Genomic DNA, 11,870 nt, shown 5'->3' with positions numbered 1-11,870 from the left:
TATTTGGATCACTGTCTTCAGGATTTTGCTACAATTGTGACAACAAATGGGATGTAATAAAGTCAAAAGCAAGGAAGTCAAGAGCAATTGATCACACTAAATAGCAAGTAAAGCACAAAATAATGCATTCACTTCTAAACACAAGTGGACTTGGTACATTGTTTTTCCTGAAACTCTGCAAATAAGATTAATAATGAAGCTGAAGGGTTAAAGTAAATGGATATTGTAGGTCTTGATCCAGTGAGTGTTTTGTTGTACAAAGCAGAAAATCTGCATTACAGCAACAAAATATTTTTTCAGTATCACGATGAGCAATTGAGGTAACAGTCACTGGAAAAAAGCCATCTGATGCTCTGTACTAGTTACCCCCATGCAAACAAACAACACCAATTGTGGATGAACATTATCATTTTGTTTTGTACCAATCAGCTGTTAAAACTACTCCTCTTTGCTGATTTCGTCCTGTGCAAGTGTAAGTCAAACAACAAATCTTACCTTGTGTTTTTTTAACACTTCAAAATATATCCCTAATCAGAAATGTCTGCCATGAAAAGTGCCAAAAAGCTGTTTTGGTAGCATGAACTTCATCATCTTGACTGAATTTTAACCTCTGCCAGCGGTTTTAGCCTTTACAAATAATATAGAAATAATCAGTCTTGTCAGTGATTGTCTCATTTGCTTTTGAAGCTATTAATTTCAGTCTGTTTCATTACCAGAATAAAAGTCCTCGCAGTAGCTTGATTAAAAGAACAAATAAATGTAAAACAATAAGAACAATAATACTGAAATTAAAAAATGTATTTAATAAAAGCATAAAATACTTTGATTTTTTTTTTCTACAGCAGTACAGCTGCAGATTTTTGAAAATATGTCTATCTTATTATCTATACCTCTTCTTTATATATTTATTTTCTTGGCCCTTTTTTGAATTGGTTTTGAGAGGGTCCTCCTGCCCAGGTTTTTATAACTTGATATCAAAGTTGATTTACAGTAAGTAAAGACTAAATATTAAATATTGCATTTAAATAAATGTCTTATATTCCTTTCCTTAAAAAAATCTACCATAAAAAGGAGAAAAAAAGCACAGATAAAAGTTACATTATTTAAACTTTATGTTCATATACTCTAAAACAGGGGTTCTCAAACTTTTTGGAGCCAGGGACCCCTTACAGGTGAGAAAATTGTCCAAGGACCCCCTCATAATTGTAACACAGATTGAGCACATTAGTGACGTGTCATGATCAAAAGCTGCAGCTCTGAGAGCCGATGCTTTATAGTGAATCAGAAAAGCCGGCTCGCATCGAGAGAGAGCCGGCTCCCAGTCAGAAAAGTCTGAAGTTGCCAAAACATGATTCTATCCTCACATTAAGGAATAGAGATTGTTAAATCAATACCGGGATCGCATCAGCTAGAATTGGTATCAGCAGATAACAAAGCCCAGGTATCGATATCGGTATCGGAACTTAAAAAGTAGGATTGGTGCATCTCTAGATGATTTTGGATATTTTCATAGAAAGATTATTTAAAAAATCTCTGTTTCCACTGACTAATTTCAGTTCAGACTATTAGTAGACAGAATTCTGACTTTTTTCTCATAATAATGACAATAATAACAATAATTTTTAAAAATGACCTTAATTTTTATTTTTTTCAGTGGCCCTTATCCTCTTCCTGCACTCCTTAAATATGGTTTTGGATGGTTTTGTCTTTGAGAGCTGAAGTTGACTTTGTAGTCTTGCACCAGTAGGGGGCGATACACCTCTTTCCCTCACTAAGGACACGTCACTACACTCAAACGGCAAGTTAGAGAAGGCCATTTGACTGACAGCTGAACAACCAATCAGATGTTCGCAGCGTCACCGTCGACCGACGCTCAGCCAATAAGCACGCTGTATGCTGTGTCTGGGGCGGGATTAGATCACGGTGAAGGTAGTGTGTGATCATAGTGTATGAGAAGCAGGAGCGGAGCGGGTAAGTCTTGAACATTATATATTAAACCTGTCAGCTTTTGGGGAGCACAATGTAATAAAATTTCGGCCTGTTCTCCTGGTAACAGATGTGAAGCAAACACAGGTATGAATGAAGTCAGAGGAGAGGAGCGAGGCTGGGTGTTCAATATGTAGCAACCAACAGGATTAGCCTAGCTAGCTAACGTTACTAACACTTGTACCTGGAGGTAAAGAGCATCTATAGGAGCCGGTTTGATCATAACTGTGTGTCACATGTTGTCTTTTCCATAAATCTACATGCATTCATTTACGATGTGCACTAAATGTGTGTATTAGTGTCACATAAAGGCTCGCTGCTGTGCAGTTTCCTCGCTCAGGTGTTGGTAAGGCTGGCTGTCAGAAGTTGCAACCCCTCCACTAATAAGTTAGTGTCTTTTAAAGTTACTGGAGCTCTGTGTTCGTCAGAGCTCTTGCTGATTCGGGGTTTCTCGTTGCAAAGTTGAGAGTATTGTGGACCTGGCTGGCACAGATCCCTGCACAAGTTTTCCACAATGGGTGCTTCCTGGTTCCTGACGCCACATCTTAGTGCGTGGCCTTATCTGGTTGGGCTGCATGTGGAAGTTCACTGAGCGTACAAAGTAGGGATGCACTGATATATCGACTGAGTGTAATTTAGAGATTGATTAATAATGGCCTTTATGACAGGTATCGACCTATCACAAGAAATGTTGCATTCACATGAGGTAAAAGCTCATTCATGTCTGTTTCCTCTCATCCATTCAATGATGGTGAGGTATGAAGCGTCATGGGTTAGTCTGCTGTGAGGGTGTGCTTTTGGGAATATGAACTGAGCTCTGTGTCAATAACAAGAGCGTGATTATAGGCCTGATATGTTTTAGAAAATATTATTAATTGGTCATATATGTATATTTTCATTGTGCTGCTTTTCTAGCGATCAGTGTGTTTGATTTGAATATAAGAGTTTTCAAATAAGTTTTTTATTGGACTGTGAGAACTAAAAGAGCTTCTCACTGAGTTTGTGATAATAAAGCAGACAAAGAGGCTTTTGAATAAGTTCTTGTTAAGAAATATTATCTATGTGAGAGGAGATCAACGTAAAGGTTGTTTTCTTTATTATATATATTTTATTTGTAACTTTTTTAATGCAACAACAAGACAAAACAAATACAGTCAAACATGGGCTCAGACATGTAGATAGATATACTTTATTTCAGACTCATAGGTCCATAACAGCACAAGAGTAATATAAGACTAAAAATAAGTAAAATGCATGTCCAGCATGAATTAAAGAGGTCATATGACAACAGTTTACACATTCATTTTGATCAGAACATAAAAAGGCATTTGTTCCAATGTTTCCAAAAGGAAGAAAAATACCTTGTGTCACTTAATGTGGGCTGGGTGAGCTCCCTTAAAATGTCATTTTCTGGATCAGCTAAGCGACACATACATTTATACATCAAATTTCTCAGTACATCATGAAATGTAGGGACATTGTTTGATACAAACATAAAACTTGCACTGGTCCATCTTTGTAGTTTAAGGAAAATTCGACATGCATCATTATATGCTACCTGAAGCTTTTTCATTTTAGCTCTACTGTAACTGCACCACAAATGGGCAGTGGAAAGAAGAGCACAGTAAGCTCTAAAAAGCTCTGTTTTAACATTATCTGTACACATTGGAAACTTACATGCCAGCATATTGGCCTGTGCATAAAGTTTACAGCACTGTCGCTGCAGATCATCATCATCATCACATAAATCATTTCTGATAATGTGCCTCAGATATTTGACTTTGTCCACCACACTAAGCACTTGTAAAATGAAATAAAATAAATTTGATGTAAAGGTTGTTTTCTAAATTAGAAATTGAATTTGTGCTTCTTCAAAGAAAGACTTTTCAGTGTTAAATAATAATGTATAATAAATATTAATTAGGGTCTTGGTCCAGAAAGGGGAATTAGTGACAACAGTTACAAAATAAGAAACAATGAATGAATATAAAAAAAAAATTAAAAAAAAACCTTGGTATGGGAATAAGTTATCAGCTGTATCATGAAGCCCTATGTAATGCTTACTTCAATGGCTATAGCATGACATTTAAGAGCTTATAAGAATTAACTCAACTGTATTTATATAACACCTTTCATACACAAAAGCTTGCAGCCCAAAGTGCTTCACAACACATCAAGAAGAAAAAAGGAGATATGAATTGGACATTAGAACTGTGTATCTATCAGTGCAATAAGTGAAGAATAAAGACAGTGAAGGGAACCTGCTGTTAATGAAGGTTTTTAAAAGTTTATAAATAATATACATGCAATTAGAGATTGGACCTTTTTGTCTAGTTGTGATGGGTCTTGTTTTTGTACTTTATAATACACTTTTTGTATATAAATAAAGCCTCATGAATAATACCCATTTGATATAATGTATGTTTTTTTACATTAGTTACTCATTTTACATATAATTTTACATTATTTTAGGTAATACATCAATTTAAACAAGAAAAAATCTGAGGAGCCACTTGGGAGCCGAAAGAGCCTGCTCTTAGTAGTGAGCCGGTCCAAAAGAGCCGGAATTCCCATCACTAATATAGATGGCATTAAGAGTCAGCAAACCCTTCTGTGTCTCAGAGTTTGCTGTTTTTCACGTCCTCCTCTTTGACCTCTCAGTCTCACAGTCTCGTCGTTCTCTCATCAGGTAGTACGGTGAGCTGTCCCTAACCTCGCCAAAATGACCAAGCTGGGCTTCCTGCGGTTGTCCTATGAGAAACAGGACACACTGCTGAAGTTGCTCATCCTGTCCATGGCCGGTATCCTCTGTGAGTCCTCTACTCTCTCCACACTACCACATCCTCTCTCTATAATTAATAATGCCACATTTTGATCTGTGTGTTTTTTTCCTCTCCAGCATTTTCCACCAGACTCTTTTCTGTCTTGAGGTTTGAAAGTGTCATCCATGAGTTTGATCCGTAAGTGATGCTTCTATTATTGTGAATAAATGCCCTGTTCTGTTATGCAACACCTCACATTCACTTTCATCTCACCTGCAGGTACTTCAACTACCGTACGACCCGCTTCCTGGCAGAAGAAGGATTTTATAAGTTTCACAACTGGTTTGATGACAGGGCATGGTATCCTTTGGGGAGGATCATCGGAGGTACCATTTATCCAGGTACAAAATCAGTATAAGGACTTATACAGTTTTTGATGTGCAAAGCAGAGCTGTTCAAGTGCTATCTAGCGTTCAGAAGAGGGATGTTAGTGAGCCTTCTGTGTGCTGTCTGCTTGCAGAGTTTACTTCCATCGTATTTTTAAGAGTAAAGATGTTCACTTAAAGTAAAGTGTTGTTTAAGGGCTCTTTGAGGGGTTCCCACCATGTACATAATTGTCTTGTCTCCCTCTCTTCTCTCTTCAGGACTGATGATCACCTCTGCCGTTCTGTACCACGTCCTTCATTTTTTCCACATCACCATTGACATCAGAAATGTCTGTGTCTTCTTGGCTCCTTTGTTCTCCTCCTTCACCGCAATCGTCACCTACCATTTCACCAAGGAGCTAAAGGTAAAACACAACACACTACATCACACTACACTACATCACACTACACTACACTTCACTACACTACAATACAATACAATACAATACAATACAATACAATACAAACTGTGTTGGTTTAAAGGTCAAATGAAAATATGTTTTTCTGTTTTATTTATTTATAAAAAGAAAGCCTCGTGAGTTTCAAAAATCAAAACCCTTCAATAACCCTGGATCAGAACAGAACGTCATCAGTCAAGGCATCCACAATCTGATGCATCATTCTCCAATGCCTTCAGTTTACTTCTATGACATTTAAAGACACCAGCTCCTCTAGACCCATATCCTTCTGCAGCAGATTCAAGGACGTACAAAGCAGCAGAACTTTAACTCTTTTTTTCATTTCAAGATGCACTCTAGGGACAGAAAGTAAAAAAAGTCTTGTGACTGGATCACAGAGCAGATACAGTAACTTCCAGCATTTTTCAAATGAACAGTCATATAAAGAAGAAGGAAGCATGATAAGACTTGCCTTAAAGAGGAAGACATGCTAACGATTTAGTCTACGGATGGGCAGTGCAGGCCAACTAACTCAAACACACAGGGTGTAATAATGAGTTAGGGCCTTAAGATTTGTAATGAACCTCAGTGCTCCATGATGAACAGTATCCAGAGTAAAGGCTTTGAGAACATGCATGCATATATATAATGTCACCTTAGTCAGTCAGCAGTATAAATGTAGCAGCAACAAGTCTTTTCAGTCAGCCGGAGAGAGAAACGTGACTTATTCTAAGAGCAACAACATCAACCTCTTAGGGAGATGCTGACTATGAAGCTTAAATGACAGCAAACCATCATTTCTGAATCAGTTCGACATGTTCTTATTGATGTTTCTGAAAAACATATAGATACGTACATCTTGTTGTCTAGTCTGATGTATTTCTGTGTGTCTGTGTCTGTGTGTGTCTGTGTGTGTCTGTGTGTGTGTGTGTGTGTGTGTGTGTGTGTGTGTGTGTGTGTGTGTGTGTGTGTGTGTGTGTGTGTGTGTGTGTGTGTGTGTGTGTGTGTGTGTGTGTGTGTGTGTGTGTGTGTCTGTGTGTGTCTGTGTGTGTCTGTGTGTGTCTGTGTGTGTAGGATGCAGGCGCTGGCCTCTTGGCTGCTGCCATGATTGCGGTGGTGCCAGGTTACATCTCTCGATCTGTTGCTGGATCTTACGATAATGAAGGTAAACACCTGATGTGCATTAAAGCATTTTTGAAGTAAATATCACTTGAAGTAGCCCCGATAAATCCCCTATGTGCTCTCTTACCCAGGTATCGCCATCTTCTGCATGCTGCTGACTTACTTCATGTGGATCAAGGCGGTAAAAACAGGGTCAGTTTATTGGGCGTCCATGTGCGCACTGGCCTACTTCTACATGGTGAGGAGTCCGGGAAATGAGTATATGTTATGAAGTTATTTCAGTTCACTGAAGTTCTGATGAGGGATTTGTGTGTATCTAGGTTTCCTCCTGGGGTGGCTACGTGTTCCTGATCAACCTGATCCCCCTCCACGTGCTGGTTCTGATGCTCACAGGACGATTCTCTCACCGCATCTACGTGGCTTACTGCACAGTCTACTGTCTGGGCACCATCCTCTCCATGCAGATCTCTTTTGTTGGTTTCCAGGTAAGATTCAAAATGTTGTTTATTAATTGCATCCAGGCCGAAGAAGATACAAAAGTCAACATAAATGAATGAATTCTTTTGCACGGAGTTAATATCCTCTCTCTCTCTCTTCTGTCATGTCCAGCCGGTGCAGTCCTCAGAGCACATGGCAGCCTTCGGTATGTTTGGCTTGTGTCAGATTCATGCCTTCGTGGACTACCTGCGCAGCAAACTCAATGCCCAGCAGTTTGAGGTTCTGTTCAAGAGCGTCATTTCTTTGGTGGGCTTCATCCTGCTGTCTGTAGGCACTGTTCTCATGCTGACAGGTGAGGTGGTTTACACAGTTCCCCGGTCAATTTGTTGACGAAAGGCAGCCTTGCGAATTATTTCTATAGTCTCCTTTTTATGTGAGAGAAATTTTAGAGGAACGTTGATTTGTTTCCTCTTGACCTTGGCTGATTTAAAGTGAATTTTCCCTCAGGTAAGATCTCTCCTTGGACCGGTCGTTTCTACTCTCTGCTGGATCCCTCCTATGCCAAGAACAATATCCCAATCATCGCCTCTGTCTCTGAGCATCAGCCCACTACCTGGTCCTCATACTACTTTGATCTGCAGCTGCTGGTCTTCATGTTTCCAGGTGCACACTCTGCAGACAAACACAGAACAACACGCAGTATTTTCTGCATAAGCCAGCTTTCAGTACATGTTGGGTTTTAAGTGATAGTTGGTTATGTTTCCTCTCCTTGCAGTTGGTCTTTATTACTGTTTCAACAACCTGTCAGACGCCAGGATCTTCATCATCATGTATGGAGTCACCAGCATGTACTTCTCAGCCGTCATGGTCCGTCCAGTTCAGCATTAGTGAAGTTAATGGAGAAAATATGTATTTTCACCAAAGTGTTATTCCAAACAGATTTTTTTCTTCTTCCTCAGGTGCGTCTGATGTTGGTTCTGGCTCCCGTTATGTGCATCCTGTCAGGTATCGGTGTGTCTCAGGTGTTAACCACGTACATGAAGAATTTGGACGTCAGTCGGCCAGACAAGAAGACCAAGAAGCAGCAGGACGCCACCTACCCCATCAAGAACGAGGTAGGAGACTTGTTTTGCTTATGTAAAATGCAATGACTTTCCTGATTTTTATAGAAAATCCTAGATTATACCCTAAACCATACTTTGTTCGGAATAGATTCAGATTTGAGTTGTTGGAGGGAAATCACTGATTGATGGTCCCATAGACAGTAATATCAAATCTGTTCTCCTGTGTTTCATGTTCCCACCAGGTTGCCAGTGGGATGATCCTGGTCATGGCCTTCTTCCTCATCACATACACCTTCCACTCCACCTGGGTGACAAGTGAAGCTTACTCCTCTCCCTCCATTGTCCTATCTGCCCGTGGGGGTGACGGCAGCCGCATCATCTTTGATGACTTCAGAGAGGCTTACTACTGGCTCCGCCACAACACACCTGAGGTCAGGCATACACTCATGAAAGAAGTTGTTGATAATGAGAAGGTTTTCTATTTTCTGACTTATGCATCATCAAAGATGTTGGAGAGCTTCATTCAGTTTTGTTTTGTGTTTTCAGGATGCTAAAGTCATGTCGTGGTGGGATTACGGCTATCAGATAACAGCTATGGCGAATCGAACAATTTTAGTGGACAACAACACGTGGAACAACACACACATCTCGAGAGTTGGTCAGGTGAGCTGGGCGACATTAAGGACGTTGACGTTTATGAAGAGCTGCTTTGTTGATTGAGCTGATGTTTGTTCTGCAGGCGATGGCGTCCACAGAGGAGCGTGCCTACGAGATCATGAGGGAGCTGGACGTCAGTTATGTCCTGGTTATCTTTGGAGGGCTCACAGGATATTCTTCTGATGGTACGTCTCTCAGATCGGAGTGTCACACGTTGACTTCAGACCTGCACGAATTCACAACAACTCCCACGACAGACGCTACAGAAGTTAAAGTTTCATAGTTGGCGCCCAGCTGTCTCTGTCTTTTATAAAGGAAAAGTGATTTTAAACAGGGTTAGGATACCAACTATCTGTGCAATCTGGATTATCCTGATCTAGAGCTGGGCAATAATCACGATAAAGTTTTTCATATCAGTTGATATCGATAACTATCATGATAAATATCAAATCATTATTTCATTTACATTTAAAGGCAGATTTTTAAAGTTTTAGAAATCAGACTGTTCGTTAGCTTGTATCTGGATTTAGTTTTCTGAAACACTTATTGAATCCCTCTTTTCTGACGGTGCTAACAGGAAGCAGGTGTTTTGTGTAAGACGAGATTTTTCTGAAGTTTTAGTTTGTAGATTCTTATTTTTCTCAGATTGAGGTAATTTACATATTTTGCTTTAAATTTACAACAAAGATACATCACATTGTATGCTGTGTATCAGTATTGTTGTGACTAGTGCACTCCCGTTTAAGGGTACTATGGATTACGGGTGTTTAAATATATCGATTTTTTTTAACGAACATTTGTTATATTTATATTGAAAAAAATTTGATCACGATAATTATCATTATTGAATTATCGCCCAGCCCTACCCTGATCCCAGTAGAGTGGTTGATTCAGGGAGGATTCCAGGATTATTTATTTTTTGTGTGTATTTTGGGGCTTTTATGCCTTTACTAGGAGATAGGACAGTGAATAGTGTAGGAGGGTGGGAATGAGTGGGGAATGACATGCAACAAAGGGCCACAGGTTGGAATTACATCAGTGCTGCCATCTTGAGGACTATAGCTTCTGCACACGGGGCGTGCAATGAAACCGCTGAGCCAACTGACACCACAGGAACAAAATTAAACAAAGCTTGTAATATAATCAAAAATACAAGGTTTATATAATTATATTCATGTGCTGTATACATTTTACATATTACATTTATTACAGTTTCAGAAATTACGTAGATTGAATAAAGATTAGATTACCTGTGAAGCACTACAGTGCAATGAAGCTGGAGATGATGAATGCAGTGTTTAATGAGTGAATGACTTTATACACTTTATATGTGATAATACTGATAATAATAGTTCTACCTGCTGTTCTCCACAGAGTGTACGACCTGCATTGTGATATTTAGTCCTGTCTAGAGCAATCCAGATATATTCATCCTGCGTTCAACATTACAAAATGCATCGAAACGTTAATTTAAACCAGAACAGTGGAGAGTTAAAACCTGGTTGTGTAAGTTGTGTTGCTGAAGCACAACACTTCTCAACAACTATAAATCCACATTTGTAAATATTCTACTGTCTTTGGCAGATTGTGCTGTTCATGGAAACATTTGGCCAACACATGACGTAAATACATTACAAGATAATAAACCTGGAGACGTTAACACCTCTTCTCTGATGCTTCACAGACATCAATAAGTTCCTGTGGATGGTCCGTATTGGTGGAAGCACAGACACAGGCAAACACATCAAGGAGCACGACTACTACACTCCCACAGGAGAGTTCAGAGTGGACCGCGAGGGATCCCCGGTCCTGCTCAACTGCCTCATGTACAAGATGTGCTACTACCGCTTCGGACAGGTCTACACAGAGGCCAGTGAGTAACCGTACAAAACCAGATGAGTTCAACATCATGAGTGAGCTTTTACTCTGCAACAAGAGACGTTTTGTGAACGATCCATAGGAGGGAACTGTTCAGGATGTTTTAATGATGCAGCTCTGAAGTTGATAATATAATATTCTATGTTTTCATCACAGTGAGACTGAGTATTTTAAAAAATGAAGCATTTTCTCAGATATCTTAATGATCTGATGTTCTCTGCAGAGCGCCCTCCTGGTTACGACAGAGTGAGGAACGCTGAGATTGGAAACAAAGACTTTGAGCTGGATGTGTTGGAGGAGGCCTACACGACAGAGCACTGGCTCGTTAGGATATACAAGGTACACTTGTCTTCTTCTGTTCTTAGACATATCCTGTACTTATTAGATTATTATGGTAGCAAATGCATTTCCTAATGAGGGAGAAAAGTTGTGAAACAGTGGCGCTGCTAGCCTGGTCCCATTGCTATGTATCCCAGCATGCTTTGTGCAACAAAATGCAGCTTGCAAAAAAAAATGTGTGTTGGCAAATGGGTCCTGGCCTGCTCACCAAACTTCATCTCTTGCGTATTGATCACTTAATTATACAGGATGCAGCCCATTGGTATTGAACTGTACTTTCGATAAATCATGACACCATGGTGTTGCCCAGGGGAAATTTTGCAGCATGTTGTGTTTTTTTTTTAAAACTCCTGAACAATTTTAATTTTAAAGAGCTTTTCAACTAAATCTTGTTTCATGTTCTAGGTTAAAGATCTGGACAACCGGGGTCTTTCAAGGACATAAAACCTTCATGTTGCAGTGAAAGGAGCCTTTTAGCGCACAGCACTGAACACCTTCCCTGTGGTCTGCAGATGAGCGGGAAATAAAAAAAGAGTACTTTTTATACTTTTGTTCAGGGGGGGGGGAATTTGCATCCAAGAGATTTTGCTTTGGGTTTTTTTCTTTGTGGATGATTTTGATTTTTTTTTATTTTGTTATAATGAAATGTCTCATCTGGGATCAGTGGGAGTGGGTGTCAATCATCCAGCCTGATGTCAGGAAGTGAAAGTTTTTGCCATGAAGCGTTCAAAAGAAAGCAGTGTTTGTTTCAGAGCGCTTTTGATTTTTACAATGTGGTCAATAAAAGTGGGATTAAACACA

General features: G+C 39.5%; 1 protein-coding gene across 2 annotated transcripts; it reads left to right on the top strand.

The window, feature by feature from the left end:
- Positions 1–1,844: 1,844 nt before the first annotated feature.
- Positions 1,845–11,870, top strand: stt3a (STT3 oligosaccharyltransferase complex catalytic subunit A). 2 transcript variants are annotated; one of them, XM_034683783.1, is made up of 18 exons: positions 1,845–1,971; positions 4,676–4,796; positions 4,886–4,946; positions 5,028–5,149; positions 5,393–5,538; positions 6,646–6,736; positions 6,825–6,931; positions 7,014–7,178; positions 7,303–7,483; positions 7,639–7,794; positions 7,907–7,998; positions 8,091–8,246; positions 8,438–8,626; positions 8,742–8,858; positions 8,935–9,037; positions 10,537–10,725; positions 10,954–11,069; positions 11,475–11,870. In XM_034683783.1, exons 2-18 carry the CDS (start codon positions 4,709–4,711, stop codon positions 11,511–11,513), a joined length of 2,118 nt encoding a protein of 705 aa, XP_034539674.1. In that variant the 5' UTR covers positions 1,845–1,971; positions 4,676–4,708; the 3' UTR covers positions 11,514–11,870. The 2 variants fall into 2 exon arrangements, with proteins under 2 accessions (XP_034539674.1, XP_034539675.1); XM_034683784.1 differs by lacking the exon at positions 1,845–1,971 and adding an exon at positions 2,054–2,073.

Source organism: Notolabrus celidotus, chromosome 5 (genome assembly GCF_009762535.1).
Source record: "Notolabrus celidotus isolate fNotCel1 chromosome 5, fNotCel1.pri, whole genome shotgun sequence".
Taxonomy (NCBI): Eukaryota; Metazoa; Chordata; class Actinopteri; order Labriformes; family Labridae; genus Notolabrus; species Notolabrus celidotus.
This window is presented reverse-complemented; position numbering and strand designations above follow the sequence as displayed.

Excerpts from the sequence above, each read along its gene's own strand:
- stt3a (XM_034683783.1), top strand. The coding sequence starts at position 4,709 with ATGACCAAGCTGGGCTTCCTGCGGTTGTCCTATGAGAAACAGGACACA. Across the intron at positions 8,627-8,741 it reads TCCGCCACAACACACCTGAG|GATGCTAAAGTCATGTCGTG; the intron begins GTCAGGCATACA and ends TTGTGTTTTCAG. Across the intron at positions 9,038-10,536 it reads CACAGGATATTCTTCTGATG|ACATCAATAAGTTCCTGTGG; the intron begins GTACGTCTCTCA and ends GATGCTTCACAG.